Consider the following 18,092-nt stretch of genomic DNA (forward strand, 5'->3'; position numbering starts at 1 on the left):
CCTGGGTTAGGGGTACTACTCCATCTGGGTTAGGGGTACTACTCCACCTGGGTTAAGGGGTACTACTCCATCTGGGTTAGGGGTACTACTCCATCTGGGTTAGGGGTACTACTCCACCTGGGTTTGGGGTACTACTCCATCTGGGTTTGGGGGTACTACTCCACCTGGGTTTGGGCGTACTACTCCATCTGGGTTTGGGGTACTACTCCATCTGGGTTAGGGGTACTACTCCACCTGGGTTTGGGGGTACTACTCCATCTGGGTTTGGGGGTACTACTCCATCTGGGTTTGGGGGTACTACTCCATCTGGGTTTGGGGTACTACTCCATCTGGGTTTGGGGTACTACTCCACCTGGGTTTGGGGTACTACTCCATCTGGGTTTGGGGGTACTACTCCATCTGGGTTTGGGGTACTACTCCATCTGGGTTTGGGGTACTACTCCACCTGGGTTTGGGGTACTACTCCATCTGGGTTTGGGGGTACTACTCCATCTGGGTTTGGGGTACTACTCCATCTGGGTTTGGGGTACTACTCCACCTGGGTTAGGGGTACTACTCCACCTGGGTTAGGGGTACTACTCCACCTGGGTTTGGGGTACTACTCCATCTGGGTTTGGGGGTACTACTCCACCTGGGTTTGGGGTACTACTCCATCTGGGTTTGGGGTACTACTCCATCTGGGTTTGGGGGTACTACTCCATCTGGGTTTGGGGTACTACTCCATCTGGGTTTGGGGTACTACTCCATCTGGGTTTGGGGTACTACTCCATCTGGGTTTGGGGTACTACTCCATCTGGGTTTGGGGTACTACTCCACCTGGGTTAGGGGTACTACTCCATCTGGATTTGGGGTACTACTCCATCTGGGTTTGGGGTACTACTCCATCTGGGTTTGGGGGTACTACTCCATCTGGGTTTGGGGTACTACTCCATCTGGGTTTGGGGTACTACTCCATCTGGGTTTGGGGGGGTACTACTCCATCTGGGTTTGGGCGTACTACTCCATCTGGGTTTGGGGTACTACTCCATCTGGGTTTGGGGGTACTACTCCATCTGGGTTTGGGCGTACTACTCCATCTGGGTTTGGGGGTACTACTCCACCTGGGTTAGGGGTACTACTCCACCTGGGTTAGGGGTACTACTCCATCTGGGTTTGGGGTACTACTCCACCTGGGTTTGGGGGTACTACTCCATCTGGGTTTGGGGGTACTACTCCATCTGGGTTTGGGGGTACTACTCCACCTGGGTTTGGGGTACTACTCCACCTGGGTTAGGGGTACTACTCCATCTGGGTTAGGGGTACTACTCCACCTGGGTTAGGGGTACTACTCCACCTGGGTTAGGGGGTACTACTCCATCTGGGTTTGGGGGTACTACTCCACCTGGGTTAGGGGTACTACTCCACCTGGGTTTGGGGGTACTACTCCACCTGGGTTTGGGGTACTACTCCACCTGGGTTTGGGGTACTACTCCACCTGGGTTTGGGGGTACTACTCCATCTGGGTTTGGGGTACTACTCCACCTGGGTTTGGGGTACTACTCCATCTGGGTTTGGGGGTACTACTCCATCTGGGTTTGGGGTACTACTCCATCTGGGTTTGGGCGTACTACTCCACCTGGGTTTGGGGGTACTACTCCACCTGGGTTTGGGCGTACTACTCCATCTGGGTTTGGGGGTACTACTCCACCTGGGTTTGGGGTACTACTCCACCTGTTGTTATAGTCATTTTAGTACAAAATAAACATGACCAGACCACAAAAATGGATTTGTTAAATTAGTGCACTTTTCTGCTCAGCATTTTTTGTGTGAAGAGCCTTTTATCTCACCACGTGAGGTGTGTGTGTGTGCACATGTGTGTGTTCATAATGTGTGTGCATGTCTCACCTGTTGGCCAGGCTGGTAGTGAAGACATAGACCACCTGCTGAGCGGGGCGAGGCATCTCTGACCTTGACCTCCTGGTCCCAGACCACGCCCCATCCCAGGGGTCAGAGCTGGGTCAGGGGAGGGGCACTGGCCCAGCTTTGGAGGATGGGCCGGAGAGACCCTGGAGAGGCCCTGATGACATTACAGAGAGAAGAGGCAAAGGCAGGATTATAGAGTGTGTCCCAAATGGCCCATAGGACACTATATACAGTAGGGCATAGGGTGGGCCCTGGTCAATAGTAGGGCACTATATAGGGTGGGCCCTGGTCAATAGTAGGGCACTATATAGGGTGAGTCCTGGTCAATAGTAGGGCACTATATAGGGTGGGCCCTGGTCAATAGTAGGGCACTATATAGGGTGGGCCCTGGTCAATAGTAGGGCACTATATAGGGTGGGCCCTGGTCAATAGTAGGGCGCTATATAGGGTGGGCCCTGGTCAATAGTAGGGCACTATATAGGGTGGGCCCTGGTCAATAGTAGGGCACTATATAGGGTGGGCCCTGGTCAATAGTAGGGCACTATATAGGGTGGGCCCTGGTCAATAGTAGGGCACTATATAGGGTGGGCCCTGGTCAATAGTAGGGCACTATATAGGGTGGGCCCTGGTCAATAGTAGGGCACTATATAGGGTGGGCCCTGGTCAATAGTAGGGCACTATATAGGGTGGGCCCTGGTCAATAGTAGGGCGCTATATAGGGTGGGCCCTAGTCAATAGTAGGGCACTATATAGGGTGGGCCCTGGTCAATAGTAGGGCACTATATAGGGTGGGCCCTGGTCAATAGTAGGGCACTATATAGGGTGGGCCCTGGTCAATAGTAGGGCACTATATAGGGTGGGCCCTGGTCAATAGTAGGGCACTATATAGGGTGGGCCCTGGTCAATAGTAGGGCACTATATAGGGTGGGCCCTGGTCAATAGTAGGGCACTATATAGGGTGGGCCCTGGTCAATAGTAGGGCACTATATAGGGTGGGCCCTGGTCAATAGTAGGGCACTATATAGGGTGGGCCCTGGTCAATAGTAGGGCACTATATAGGGTGAGTCCTGGTCAATAGCTTTCCCTGCCCTTAACCCTGTTCTGAACACCTCCAAAACAAAGGTCATGTGGTTTGGTAAGAAGAATGTCCCTCTCTCCCCACAGGTGTGATTACTACCTCCTGAGGGTTTAGAGCTTGAGGTAGTCACCTCATACAAGTACTTGGGAGTATGGCTAGATGGTACACTGTCCTTCTCTCAGCACATATCAAAGCTGCAGGCTAAAGTTAAATCTAGACTTGTTTTTTTTAAAATCTAGACTTAGTTTCCTCTATCGTAATCTGTTTCACCCCAGCTGCCAAACTAACCCTGATTCAGATGACCCTCCTCCCCATGCTAGATTACAGAGATGTACTTTATAGATTGGCAGGTCAGGGTGCTCTTGAGCTGCTAAATGTTCTTTACCATTCGGCCATCAGATTTGCCACAAATGCTCCTTATAGGACACATCACTGCACTCTGTACTCCTCTGTAAACTCCCCCCTATCTGGGGCGGCAGGGTAGCCCAGTGGTTAGAGCGCTGGACTAGTAACCGAAAGGTTGCAAGTTCAAATCCCCGAGCTGGCAAGGTACAAATCTGTCATTCTGCCCCTGACCAGGCCGTCATTGAAAATAAGAATCTGTTCTAAACTGACTTGCCAGTTTAGAATATAATAAATAAATAAAGCTGTAAAAAAATATGGTCTAGTTAAATAAAGGTCAAATTAAAAAAAATATCTACTGCAGCCCTCACCCTCCACATACAACACCAGTCACATTCTGTTAAAGGTCCCCAAAGCACACACACCCCTGTGTCGCTCGTCTTTTCAGTTCGCTGACTGGAACGAGCTGCAACAAACACTCACTGGACAGTTGTCATGTTGTGTTGCTATCATGTTGTCTGTGCCCAATAATGGTTGTACCCTGTTTTGTGTTGCTACCATGATGTTGTCATGTTGCGATGCTACCATGCTGTGTTGTCATGTGTTGGTGTAGACCTTACAGTGAAATGCTGAATACAACAGGTGTAGTAGACCTTACAGTGAAATGCTGAATACAACAGGTGTAGTAGACCTTACAGTGAAATGCTGAATACAACAGGTGTAGTAGACCTCACAGTGAAATGCTGAATACAACAGGTGTAGTAGACCTCACAGTGAAATGCTGATTACAACAGGTGTAGGTAGACCTTACAGTGAAATGCTGAATACAACAGGTGTAGTAGACCTCACAGTGAAATGCTGAATACAACAGGTGTAGTAGACCTTACAGTGAAATGCTGAATACAACAGGTGTAGGTAGACCTTACAGTGAAATGCTGAATACAACAGGTGTAGACAGTGAAATGCTGAATACAACAGGTGTAGACAGTGAAATGCTTACTTACTTACGAGCCCCTAACCAACAATGCAGTTTTTAAAAAATATGGATTTTTTTAAAAAGTAACAAGTAATTAAAGAGCAGCACTAAAATAACAATATATACAGGGGTACCAGTACAGAGTCAATGTGGAGGCTATATACAGGGGGTACCGGTACAGAGTCAATGTGGAGGCTATATACAGGGGGTACCGGTACAGAGTCAATGGGGAGGCTATATACAGGGGTACCGGTACAGAGTCAATGTGGAGGCTATATAAAGGGGGTACCGATACAGAGTCAATGTGGGGGCTATATACAGGGGGTACCGGCACAGAGTCAATGTGGAGGCTATATAAAGGGGTACCGATACAGAGTCAATGTGGGGGCTATATACAGGAGATACCGGTACAGAGTCAATGTGGAGGCGATATACAGGGGGTACCGGCACAGAGTCAATGTGGAGGCAATATACAGGGGGTACCGGTACAGAGTCAATGTGGAGGCTATATACAGGGGGTACCGGTACAGAGTCAATGTGGAGGCTATATACAGGGGGTACCGGTACAGAGTCAATGTGGAGGCTATATACAGGGGGTACCGGCACAGAGTCAATGTGGAGGCTATATACAGGGGGTACCGGTACAGAGTCAATGTGGAGGCTATATACAGGGGTACCGGTACAGAGTCAATGTGGAGGCTATATACAGGGGGTACCGGTACAGAGTCAATGTGGAGGCTATATACAGGGGTACCGGTACAGAGTCAATGTGGAGACTATATACAGGAGTACCGGAACAGAGTTAATGTGGAGGCTATATACAGGGGGTACCGGTACAGAGTCAATGTGGAGGCTATATACAGGGGTACCGGTACAGAGTCAATGTGGAGGCTATATACAGGGGGTACCGGTACAGAGTCAATGTGGAGGCTATATACAGGGGGTACCGGTACAGAGTCAATGTGGAGACTATATACAGGGGGTACCGGTACAGAGTCAATGTGGAGGCTATATACAGGGGTACCGGTACAGAGTTAATGTGGAGGCTATATACAGGGGTACCGGTACAGAGTCAATGTGTAGGCTATATACAGGGGTACCGGTACAGAGTCAATGTGGAGGCTATATACAGGGGTACCGGTACAGAGTCAATGTGGAGGCTATATACAGGGGGTACCGGTACAGAGTTAATGTGGAGGCTATATACAGGGGTACCGGTACAGAGTCAATGTGTAGGCTATATACAGGGGGTACCGGTACAGAGTCAATGTGCAGGGGCACCGGTTAGTTGAGGTAGTATGTACATGTAGGTAGAGTTATTAAAGTGACTATGCATAGATGACAACAGAGAGGGGCAGTGGTGTGGAGAGCTGAGGTGAAAATATTCTGGGTAGCCATTTGCCTAGATGTTAAGGAGTTTTAGGTCTTGGGGGTAGAAGCTGTTAAAGTTCATGGCTACAGACGTGATAGGCAGGTTCTTGGTCACCTCCCTGACCTAGGCCCGTCTCCTCCCGATTTCTCAGTTTGGGCGGGCTGCCAGCTCTAGGAGGAGTCTAGGTCGTTCCAAACTTCTTCCATTTAAGAACGATGAAGGGCACTTTAACACTGCATGCTGACATGCACTGTCAACTGTGGTACCTTTTATATAGACAGGTGTGTGCCTTTCCAAATCATGTCCAATCAAGTTGTAGAAACATCTCAAGGATGATCAATGGAAACAGGATGCACCTGAGCTCAATTTAGAGTCTCATAGCAAAGAGTCTGAATACTTATGTAAATGTGATATTTCTGTTTATTATTATTATTATTATTATTATTATTATTATTATTATTATTATTATTATTATGTAAATAAGGAATCTGTTTTTATTTTTTAATACATTTCCTAAAATTTCTTAAAACCTGTTTTTGCTTTGTCATTATTGGGGAAAAGGTCAAGGGGTTGAATGCTTTCTAAATGCACTGCATGGCTTAGTCTAATGCTTACCCTAAAATAATGCACTGCATGGCTTAGTCTAATGCTTACCCTAAAATAATGCACTGCATGGCTTAGTCTAATGCTTACCCTAAAATAATGCACTGCATGGCTTAGTCTAATGCTTACCTAAAATAATGCACTGCATGGCTTAATCTAATGCTTACCTAAAATAATGCACTGCATGGCTTAGTCTAATGCTTACCCTAAAATAATGCACTGCATGGCTTAATCTAATGCTTACCTAAAATAATGCACTGCATGGCTTAGTCTAATGCTTACCCTAAAATAATGCACTGCATGGCTTAGTCTAATGCTTACCCTAAAATAATGCACTGCATGGCTTAATCTAATGCTTACCCTAAAATAATGCACTGCATGGCTTAATCTAATGCTTACCCTAAAATAATGCACTGCATGGCTTAGTCTAATGCTTACCCTAAAATAATGCATTTAAATCTAAATTTGGCACATCATTGAGCACGTTACACATCATTAAATATATTGACGTAAAAATTACAGACAGTAGCGTACAAATAGTTCAACTAAACTCAATTTGGAATAAAATAAAATTGACTAAAATATAATTCCAATATATAGGTCTGTGTAGCCTGTAATGAATTTATATTTGAATACAGTCATCTGGGTTTTCATTGGAGTATCTTTATATCCTTCTCTTGTCATGTAATTAATTATGTATTCCGTAAATATGTATTGCGTAAAGATGGCGTATTATGTAAAGATGTATTGTGTAAAGATGGCGTATTGCGTAAAGATGGCGTATTGCGTAAAGATGTATTGTGTAAAGATGGCGTATTGCGTAAAGATGGCGTATTGCGTAAAGATGTATTGTGTAAAGATGGCGTATTGCGTAAAGATGTATTGTGTAAAGATGGCGTATTGCGTAAAGATGGCGTATTGCGTAAAGATGGCGTATTGCGTAAAGATGGCGTATTGCGTAAAGATGGCGTACTGCGTAAAGATGGCGTATTGCGTAAAGATGGCGTATTGCGTAAAGATGGCGTATTGCGTAAAGATGGCGTATTGCGTAAAGATGGCGTACTGCGTAAAGATGGCGTACTGCGTAAAGATGGCGTATTGTGTAAAGATGGCGTATTGCGTAAAGATGTATTGTGTAAAGATGGCGTATTGCGTAAATATGTATTGTGTAAAGATGGCGTATTGCGTAAAGATGGCGTACTGTGTAAAGATGGCGTATTGTGTAAAGATGGCGTATTGCGTAAAGATGTATTGTGTAAAGATGGCGTATTGTGTAAAGATGGCGTATTGTGTAAAGATGGCGTAATGCGTAAAGATGGCGTATTGCGTAAAGATGGCGTATTGCGTAAAGATGTATTGTGTAAAGATGGCGTATTGTGTAAAGATGGCGTATTGCGTAAAGATGTATTGTGTAAAGATGGCGTATTGCGTAAATATGTATTGTGTAAAGATGCCGTATTGTGTAAAGATGGCGTATTGCGTAAAGATGGCGTATTGCGTAAAGATGGCGTATTGTGTAAAGATGGCGTATTGCGTAAAGATGGCGTATTGCGTAAAGATGGCGTATTGCGTAAAGATGGCGTATTGTGTAAAGATGGCGTATTGCGTAAAGATGGCGTATTGCGTAAAGATGGCATATTGCGTAAAGATGGCGCATTGCGTAAAGATGTATTGTGTAAAGATGGCGTATTGCGTAAAGATGGCGTATTGCGTAAAGATGGCGTATTGCGTAAAGATGGCGTATTGTGTAAAGATGGCGTATTGCGTAAAGATGGCGTATTGCGTAAAGATGGCATATTGCGTAAAGATGGCGTATTGCGTAAAGATGGCGTATTGCGTAAAGATGGCGTATTGTGTAAAGATGGCGTATTGTGTAAAGATGGCGTATTGTGTAAAGTAGGCGTATTGCGTAAAGATGTATTGTGTAAAGATGGCGTATTGTGTAAAGTAGGCGTATTGCGTAAAGATGTATTGTGTAAAGATGGCGTATTGTGTAAAGTAGGCGTATTGCGTAAAGATGTATTGTGTAAAGTAGGCGTATTGCGTAAATATGTATTGTGTAAAGATGCCGTATTGTGTAAAGATGGCGTATTGTGTAAAGATGGCGTATTGCGTAAAGATGGCGTATTGTGTAAAGATGGCGTATTGCGTAAAGATGTATTGTGTAAAGATGGCGTATTGTGTAAAGTAGGCGTATTGCGTAAAGATGTATTGTGTAAAGATGGATTGTGTAAAGATGGCGTATTGCGTAAATATGTATTGTGTAAAGATGCCGTATTGTGTAAAGATGGCGTATTGTGTAAAGATGGCGTATTGCGTAAAGATGGCGTATTGTGTAAAGATGGCGTGTTTGTGTAAAGATGGCGTATTGCGTAAAGATGGCGAATTATGTAGATGGCGTATTGCGTAAAGATGGCATATTGTGTAAAGATGGCGTATTGTGTAAAGATGGCGTATTGTGTAAAGATGGCGTATTGCGTAAAGATGGCGTATTGCATAAAGATGGCGTATTGTGTAAAGATGGCGTATTGCGTAAAGATGGCGTATTGCATAAAGATGGCGTATTGCATAAAGATGGCGTATTGCATAAAGATGGCGTATTGTGTAAAGATGGCGTATTGCGTAAAGATGGCGAATTATGTAGATGGCGGATTGTGTAAAGATGGCGTATTGCGTAAAGATGGCGTATTGTGTAAAGATGGCGTATTGTGTAAAGATGGCGTATTGCATAAAGATGGCGTATTGTGTAAAGATGGCGTATTGCGTAAAGATGGCGAATTATGTAGATGGCGTATTGTGTAAAGATGGCGTATTGTGCAAAGATGGCGTATTGTGCAAAGATGGCGTATTGTGTAAAGATGGCGTATTGCGTAAAGATGGCGTATTGTGTAAAGATGGCGTATTGCGTAAAGATGGCGTATTGCGTAAAGATGGCGTATTGTGTAAAGAATTATATATAATGCAACTTTGTATTTGTAGTCAGTGTCACATTCATTCTGAAGTTATTGGCGGTCACAGAAAGACAAATAAAAGTCTTGATTGTGTGTTTAGTGGAGATCTTCGCGGAAGGGGGAAAAAAAGCATCTAACGACATTGTAGAAAAGGCACAACAAAAAAAATCTCACACTTTTAAACGAACTGCTCCTTTAATTACAGGTGCCTCTGAGCCGTAGAGATGTGTAGAGATACCAATGTCTTTAAATGGTGCTGTCCATGTAATACAGGCTTTCGTGCACTAGAGATCTCTATACAACTTCATGCTCTGAGATCATCCTTTGTGTCTTTTAATTCGGTAACAAACAACTCTTCCACGTCGGGATTTGCATTATCACTGAAGGATTTGGGAGGATTTATTTTATTTTTCTATTGTATATGAAGTTTGTATTCCCCACCTTTCCCAACATTAATTAATAGATAAATAGATAGATAGAGATATTTAAAATGTATTCACTACCCATACAGTAGGTGGCAGCAATACACCAATAGGTGAGGTCTGTCACGAACCTTAAAGAACTCTCCTGCACATATCCTTTGACCTCTGTCAGGTTTGCGTCAGTGGGCCTGGGAACAGTGGGCCTGGGAACAGTGGGTTAACTGGCCTAGGAACAGTGGGCCTGGGAACAGTGGGTCTAGGAACAGTGGGCCTGGAAACAGTGGGCCTGGGAACAGTGGGCCTGGGAACAGTGGGCCTGGGAACAGTGGGCCTGGGAACAGTGGGCCTAGGAACAGTGGGTTAACTGGCCTAGGAACAGTGGGCCAGGGAACAGTGGGCCTAGGAACAGTGGGCCAGAGAACAGTGGGCCAGGGAACAGTGGGCCAGGGAACAGTGGGCCTGGGAACAGTGGGCCTGGGAACAGTGGGCCTGGGAACAGTGGGCCTGGGAACAGTGGGCCTGGGAACAGTGGGCCAGGGAACAGTGGGCCAGGGAACAGTGGGCCTGGAAACAGTGGGCCTGGGAACAGTGGGTCTAGGAACAGTGGGCCTGGGAACAGTGGGCCTGGGAACAGTGGGCCTGGGAACAGTGGGCCTAGGAACAGTGGGCCTAGGAACAGTGGGTCTGGGAACAGTGGGTCTGGGAACAGTGGGCCTGGGAACAGTGGGCCTAGGAACAGTGGGCCTAGGAACAGTGGGCCTGGGAACAGTGGGTCTAGGAACAGTGGGCCTGGGAACAGTGGGCCTGGGAACAGTGGGCCTAGGAACAGTGGGCCTGGGAACAGTGGGCCTGGGAACAGTGGGCCTGGGAACAGTGGGCCTAGGAACAGTGGGCCTAGGAACAGTGGGCCTAGGAACAGTGGGCCTGGGAACAGTGGGTCTAGGAACAGTGGGCCTGGGAACAGTGGGCCTGGGAACAGTGGGCCTGGGAACAGTGGGCCTGGGAACAGTGGGCCTGGGAACAGTGGGCCTGGGAACAGTGGGTTAACTGGCCTAGGAACAGTGGGTCTGGGAACAGTGGGCCTGGGAACAGTGGGCCTGGGAACAGTGGGCCTAGGAACAATGGGTTAACTGGTCTAGGAACAGTGGGCCTAGGAACAGTGGGCCAGGGAACAGTGGGTCTGGGAACAGTGGGCCTGGGAACAGTGGGCCTGGGAACAGTGGGCCTGGGAACAGTGGGCCTTGGAACAGTGGGCCTGGGAACAGTGGGTTAACTGGCCTAGGAACAGTGGGTCTGGGAACAGTGGGCCTGGGAACAGTGGGCCTGGGAACAGTGGGCCTGGGAACAGTGGGCCTGGGGAACAATGGGTTAACTGTTCTAGGAACAGTGGGCCTGGGAACAGTGGGCCAGGGAACAGTGGGCCTGGGAACAGTGGGTCTGGGAACAGTGGGCCTGGGAACAGTGGGCCTGGGAACAGTGGGCCTAGGAACAGTGGGCCTGGGAACAGTGGGCCTGGGAACAGTGGGCCTGGGAACAGTGGGCCTGGGAACAGTGGGTTAACTGGCCTAGGAACAGTGGGCCTAGGAACAGTGGGCCTAGGAACAGTGGGCCTAGGAACAGTGGGCCTGGGAACAGTGGGCCTGGGAACAGTGGGCCTGGGAACAGTGGGCCTGGGAACAGTGGGCCTGGGAACAGTGGGCCTAGGAACAGTGGGCCTGGGAACAGTGGGCCTGGGAACAGTGGGCCTAGGAACAGTGGGCCTAGGAACAGTGGGCCTGGGAACAGTGGGTCTGGGAACAGTGGGCCTGGGAACAGTGGGTCTGGGAACAGTGGGTCTAGGAACAGTGGGTCTGGGAACAGCGGGCCTGGGAACAGTGGGCCTAGGAACAGTGGGCCTGGGAACAGTGGGCCTGGGAACAGTGGGCCTGGGAACAGTGGGCCTGGGAACAGTGGGCCTGGGAACAGTGGGCCTGGGAACAGTGGGCCTGGGAACAGTGGGCCTAGGAACAGTAGGCCTGGGAACAGTGGGCATAGGAACAGTGGGTCTAGGAACAGTGGGCCTGGGAACAGTGTGCCTAGGAACAGTGGGCCTGGGAACAGTGGGCCTGGGAACAGTGGGCCTGGGAACAGTGGGCCTGGGAACAGTGGGCCTGGGAACAGTGGGCCTAGGAACAGTGGGCCTGGGAACAGTGGGCCTGGGAACAGTGGGCCTAGGAACAGTGGGCCTGGGAACAGTGGGTCTGGGAACAGTGGGTCTAGGAACAGTGGGTCTAGGAACAGTGGGTCTAGGAACAGTGGGCCTGGGAACAGCGGGCCTGGGAACAGTGGGCCTAGGAACAGTGGGTCTAGGAACAGTGGGCCTGGGAACAGTGGGCCTGGGAACAGTGGGCCTGGGAACAGTGGGCCTAGGAACAGTAGGCATAGGAACAATGGTTTAACTGGTCTAGGAACAGTGGGCCTAGGAACAGTGGGCCTAGGAACAGTGGGCCTGGGAACAGTGGGCCTGGGAACAGTGGGCCTGGGAACAGTGGGCCTGGGAACAGTGGGCCTGGGAACAGTGGGCCTAGGAACAGTGGGCCTAGGAACAGTGGGCCTAGGAACAGTGGGCCTAGGAACAATGGGTTAACTGGTCTAGGAACAGTGGGCCTGGGAACAGTGGGCCAGGGAACAGTGGGCCTGGGAACAGTGGGCCTGGGAACAGTGGGCCTGGGAACAGTGGGCCTGGGAACAGTGGGCCTAGGAACAGTGGGCCTAGGAACAATGGGTTAACTGGTCTAGGAACAGTGGGCCTAGGAACAGTGGGCCTAGGAACAGTGGGCCTTGGAACAGTGGGCCTGGGAACAGTGGGCCTGGGAACAGTGGGCCTGGGAACAGTGGGCCTGGGAACAATGGGTTAACTGGTCTAGGAACAGTGGGCCTAGGAACAGTGGGCCTAGGAACAGTGGGTTAACTGCCTTGTTGAGGGGCAGAACGACAGATTTTACGTTGTCAGCTCGTGGATTCGATCTTGCAACCTTCCGGTTACTAGTCCAACGCTCTAACCACTAGGCTACCTGCCGCCCCAAGTCGCCTGCAGCCTGTATCAGCCCAGTCTCTCTCCCTTTCCCTGTATCAGCCCAGTCTCTCTCCCTGTATCAGCCCAGTCTCTCTCCCTGTATCAGCCCAGTCTCTCTCCCTGTCCCTGTATCAGCCCAGTCTCTCTCCCTGTATCAGCCCATTCTCTCTCCCTGTATCAGCCCATTCTCTCTCCCTGTATCAGCCCATTCTCTCTCCCTGTATCAGCCCAGTCTCTCTCCCTGTATCAGCCCAGTCTCTCTCCCTGTATCAGCCCAGTCTCTCTCCCTGTATCAGCCCAGTCTCTCTCCCTGTATCAGCCCAGTCTCTTTCCCTGTATCAGCCCAGTCTCTCTCCCTGTATCAGCCCAGTCTCTCCCTGTATCAGCCCAGTCTCTCTCCCTGTATCAGCCCAGTCTCTCTCCCTGTCCCTGTATCAGCCCAGTCTCTCTCCCTGTCCCTGTATCAGCCCAGTCTCTCCCCCTGTCCCTGTATCAGCCCAGTCTCTCTCCCTGTCCCTGTATCAGCCCAGTCTCTCTCCCTGTATCAGCCCATTCTCTCTCCCTGTATCAGCCCAGTCTCTCTCCCTGTATCAGCCCAGTCTCTCTCCCTGTATCAGCCCAGTCTCTCTCCCTGTATCAGCCCAGGCTCTCTCCCTGTATCAGCCCAGTCTCTCTCCCTGTATCAGCCCAGTCTCTCTCCCTGTATCAGCCCAGTCTCTCTCCCTGTATCAGCCCAGTCTCTCTCCCTGTATCAGCCCAGTCTCTCTCCCTGTATCAGCCCAGTCTCTCTCCCTGTCCCTGTCCCAGCCCAGTCTCTCTCCCTGTATCAGCCCAGTCTCTCCCTGTATCAGCCCAGTCTCTCTCCCTGTATCAGCCCAGTCTCTCTCCCTGTATCAGCCCAGTCTCTCTCCCTGTATCAGCCCAGTCTCTCCCTGTCCCTGTCCCAGCCCAGTCTCTCTCCCTGTATCAGCACAGTCTCTCTCCCTGTCCCTGTCCCAGCCCAGTCTCTCTCCCTGTATCAGCACAGTCTCTCCCTGTCCCTGTATCAGCCCACCCCAATCACTGAAGCTGGAGACTCATATCTCCCTCACTAACTTTAAGCATCAGCTATCAGAGCAGCTTATAGATAATTGCACCTGTACATAAACCATCTGTAAATAACCGATCCAACAACCTCATCCTCATATTGCTATTTATTTTATATATATATTATTTTTTTGCTCCTTTGCACCCCAGTATCTCTACTTGCACATTCATCTTCTGCACATCTACCATTCCAGTGTTTAATTGCTACATTGTAATTACTTCACCACCATGGCCTATTTATTGCCTTACCTCCCTTATCCTTCCTCATTTCCACACACTGTATATAGACTTGTTCTACTGTATTATTGACTGTATGTTTGTTTATTCTATGTGTAACTCTGTGATGTTGTTTTGTGTCGCACTGCTTTGCTTTATCTTGGCCAGGTCGCAGTTGTAAATGAGAACTTGTTCTCAACTAGCCTACCTGGTTAAAAAGAGGTGAAATAAAATGTAAATTTCTTTTTTTTTAAGTGCAAACTGACTGATACTTAGCTACTCTACCGAGTGGTCTGGGGCTGTCATTTAATCATGATTAACTTCATTAATGGTTTTGGGAAACAGAGATGTAACAATGTCCCTACGAAGGTCCTAACGTTAAACAAAGCCTTAAGACTGTAAGCCTGTAAGTCGCTCTGGATAAGAGCGTCTGCTAAACGTTAAGCCTGTAAGTCGCTCTGGATAAGAGCGTCTGCTAAACGTTAAGCCTGTAAGTCGCTCTGGATAAGAGCGTCTGCTAAACGTTAAGCCTGTAAGTCGCTCTGGATAAGAGCGTCTGCTAAACGTTAAGCCTGTAAGTCGCTCTGGATAAGAGCGTCTGCTAAACGTTAAGCCTGTAACTCTGGATAAGAGCGTCTGCTAAACGTTAAGCCTGTAAGTCGCTCTGGATAAGAGCGTCTGCTAAACGTTAAGCCTGTAACTCTGGATAAGAGCGTCTGCTAAACGTTAAGCCTGTAAGTCGCTCTGGATAAGAGCGTCTGCTAAACGTTAAGCCTGTAAGTCGCTCTGGATAAGAGCGTCTGCTAAACGTTAAGCCTGTAAGTCGCTCTGGATAAGAGCGTCTGCTAAACGTTAAGCCTGTAAGTCGCTCTGGATAAGAGCGTCTGCTAAACGTTAAGCCTGTAAGTCGCTCTGGATAAGAGCGTCTGCTAAACGTTAAGCCTGTAAGTCGCTCTGGATAAGAGCGTCTGCTAAACGTTAAGCCTGTAAGTCGCTCTGGATAAGAGCGTCTGCTAAACGTTAAGCATGTAAGTGGCTCTGGATAAGAGCGTCTGCTAAACGTTAAGCCTGTAAGTCGCTCTGGATAAGAGCGTCTGCTAAACGTTAAGCCTGTAAGTCGCTCTGGATAAGAGCGTCTGCTAAACGTTAAGCCTGTAAGTCGCTCTGGATAAGAGCGTCTGCTAAACGTTAAGCCTGTAAGTCGCTCTGGATAAGAGCGTCTGCTAAACGTTAAGCCTGTAACTCTGGATAAGAGCGTCTGCTAAACGTTAAGCCTGTAACTCTGGATAAGAGCGTCTGCTAAACGTTAAGCCTGTAAGTCGCTCTGGATAAGACCGTCTGCTAAACGTTAAGCCTGTAAGTCGCTCTGGATAAGAGCGTCTGCTAAACGTTAAGCCTGTAAGTCGCTCTGGATAAGAGCGTCTGCTAAACGTTAAGCCTGTAAGTCGCTCTGGATAAGAGCGTCTGCTAAACGTTAAGCCTGTAAGTCGCTCTGGATAAGAGCGTCTGCTAAACGTTAAGCCTGTAAGTCGCTCTGGATAAGAGCGTCTGCTAAACGTTAAGCCTGTAAGTCGCTCTGGATAAGAGCGTCTGCTAAACGTTAAGCCTGTAAGTCGCTCTGGATAAGAGCGTCTGCTAAACGTTAAGCCTGTAACTCTGGATAAGAGCGTCTGCTAAACGTTAAGCCTGTAAGTCGCTCTGGATAAGACCGTCTGCTAAACGTTAAGCCTGTAAGTCGCTCTGGATAAGAGCGTCTGCTAAACGTTAAGCCTGTAAGTCGCTCTGGATAAGAGCGTCTGCTAAACGTTAAGCCTGTAAGTCGCTCTGGATAAGAGCGTCTGCTAAACGTTAAGCCTGTAAGTCGCTCTGGATAAGAGCGGCTGCTAAACGTTAAGCCTGTAACTCTGGATAAGAGCGTCTGCTAAACGTTAAGCCTGTAAGTCGCTCTGGATAAGAGCGTCTGCTAAACGTTAAGCCTGTAACTCTGGATAAGAGCGTCTGCTAAACGTTAAGCCTGTAAGTCGCTCTCCGTCAACCCCTCCCCGTCAACCCTCCCGTCAACCCCTCCCCGTCAACCTCTCCTCGTCAACCCTCCCCTCAACCCCTCCCCCGTCAACCTCTCCCCGTCAACCTCTCCCCGTCAACCCCTCCCCGTCAGCCTCTCCCCGTCGCCCTCCCCGTCAACCCCTCCCCGTCAACCCCTCCCAGTCAACCCTCCCAGTCAACCCCTCCCAGTCAACCCCTCCCAGTCAACCCCTCCCAGTCAACCCCTCCCCGTCAGCCCCTCCCAGTCAACCCCTCCCAGTCAACCCCTCCCCGTCAACCCCTCCCCGTCAACCCCTCCCAGTCAACCCCTCCCAGTCAACCCTCCCAGTCAACCCCTCCCCTCAACCCCTCCCCGTCAACCCCCCCCGTCAACCCCTCCCCTCAACCCCTCCCCGTCAACCTCTCCCCCACAGACTGGATCAGTGAGTTCATTATGTTCAAACACTAGATGGCGCCAAAACCCATGAAAAGTTACAGACTGATATTTGCCATTGGTACGGTAGAAAAACTGTAGGGTTTGTGCCTAGGGGGTTCAGTAGGCCTATGGGGGTTTAGTAGGGGTTAGGGGTTCAGTAGGGCCTATGGGGGTTTAGTAGGGGTTAGGGGGTTCAGTAGGGCCTATGGGGGTTTAGTAGGGGTTAGGGGGTTCAGTAGGGGCTCGGGGAGTTCAGTAGGATATGGGCCTATGGGGGTTCAGTAGGGGCTGGGGGTTCAGTAGGGCCTATGGGGGTTCAGTAGGGCTGGGGGTTGAGTAGGGGCTGGGGGTTCAGTAGGGCCTATGGGGGTTCAGTAGGGGCTGGGGGTTGAGTAGGGGGGGGTTCAGTAGGGGCTGGGGGTTCAGTAGGGGCTAAGGGGTGTTCAGTAGGGGCTAGGAGGGTTTAGCAGGGGCTAGGGGGTTCAGTAGGGGCTAGGGGGTTTAGTAGGGGCTAGGGGGTTCAGTAGGGGCTAGGGGGTTTATAGTAGGGGCTAGGGGGTTCAGTAGGGGCTAGGAGGGGTTTAGTAGGGGCTAGGGGGTTCAGTAGGGGCTAGGGGGGTTTAGTAGGGGCTAGGGGGTTCAGTAGGGGCTAGGGGGTTCAGTAGGGGCTAGGGGGTTCAGTAGGGGCTAGGGGGTTCAGTAGGGGCTAGGGGGTTGAGTAGGGCCTATGGGGGTTCAGTAGGATATGGGCCTATGGGGGTTCAGTAGGGGCTGGGGAGTTGAGTAGGGCCTAGGGGTTCAGTAGGGGCTGGGGGTTGAGTAGGGGCTGGGGGTTCAGTAGGGGCTGGGGGTTGAGTAGGGGCTGGGGGGTTGAGTAGGGCCTATGGGGGGTTCAGTAGGGGCTAGGGGATTCAGTAGGGGCTGGGGGTTCAGTAGGGCCTAGGGGTTCAGTAGGGGCTGGGGGTTGAGTAGGGGCTAGGGGGTTCAGTAGGGGCTAGGGGGTTTAGTAGGGGCTAGGGGGTTAGTAGGGGCTAGGGGGATTAGTAGGGGCTAGGGGGTTCAGTAGGGGCTAGGGGGTTCAGTAGGGGCTAGGGGGTTCAGTAGGGGCTAGGGGGTTCAGTAGGATATGGGCCTATGGGGGTTCAGTAGGGGCTAGGGGGTCTCAGTAGGATATGGGCCTATGGGGGTTCAGCAGGGTCCAGGGGGGCTGTTCAGTAGGGTCGGGGGTCAATAGGGCCCAGGGGTTCAGTAGGGTCCAGGGGGGGGGGGGTTCAGTAGGGTCAGGGGTTCAATAGGGCCCAGGGTGGTTTCAGTGTGTGGGTTTCAATAGGGCCGAGGGGGTTTCAGTAGGTGGGTTTCAGTAGGGCCTAGGAGGGGTTTCAGTAGGGCCTAGGAGGGTTTCAGTAGGTGGGTTTCAGTAGGGCCTAGAGGGGTTTCAGTAGGTGGGTTTCAGTGGGGCCTAGGAGGGGTTTCAGTAGGTGGGTTTCAGTAGGGCCGAGGGGGGGTTTCAGTAGGTGGGTTTCAGTAGGGCCTAGGGGGGGTTTCAGTAGGTGGGTTTCAGTAGGTGGGTTTCAGTAGGGCCTAGGGGGTTTCAGTAGGTGGGTTTCAGTAGGGCCTAGGGGGGTTTC

General features: G+C 50.0%; 1 protein-coding gene across 1 annotated transcript in view; it reads right to left on the minus strand.

Annotated features, from left to right (window-relative positions):
- Nucleotides 1-18,092, minus strand: part of bcl9l (bcl9 like) — a 72,062-nt gene that overhangs the window by 23,393 nt on the left and 30,577 nt on the right. The window contains 1 exon segment of the mRNA XM_052514235.1: nt 1,885-2,056. Within this exon segment, the coding sequence (XP_052370195.1) occupies nt 1,885-2,056 (172 nt within the window).

The sequence above is a fragment of the Oncorhynchus keta genome, unplaced genomic scaffold (genome assembly GCF_023373465.1).
Source record: "Oncorhynchus keta strain PuntledgeMale-10-30-2019 unplaced genomic scaffold, Oket_V2 Un_scaffold_1579_pilon_pilon, whole genome shotgun sequence".
Taxonomy (NCBI): Eukaryota; Metazoa; Chordata; class Actinopteri; order Salmoniformes; family Salmonidae; genus Oncorhynchus; species Oncorhynchus keta.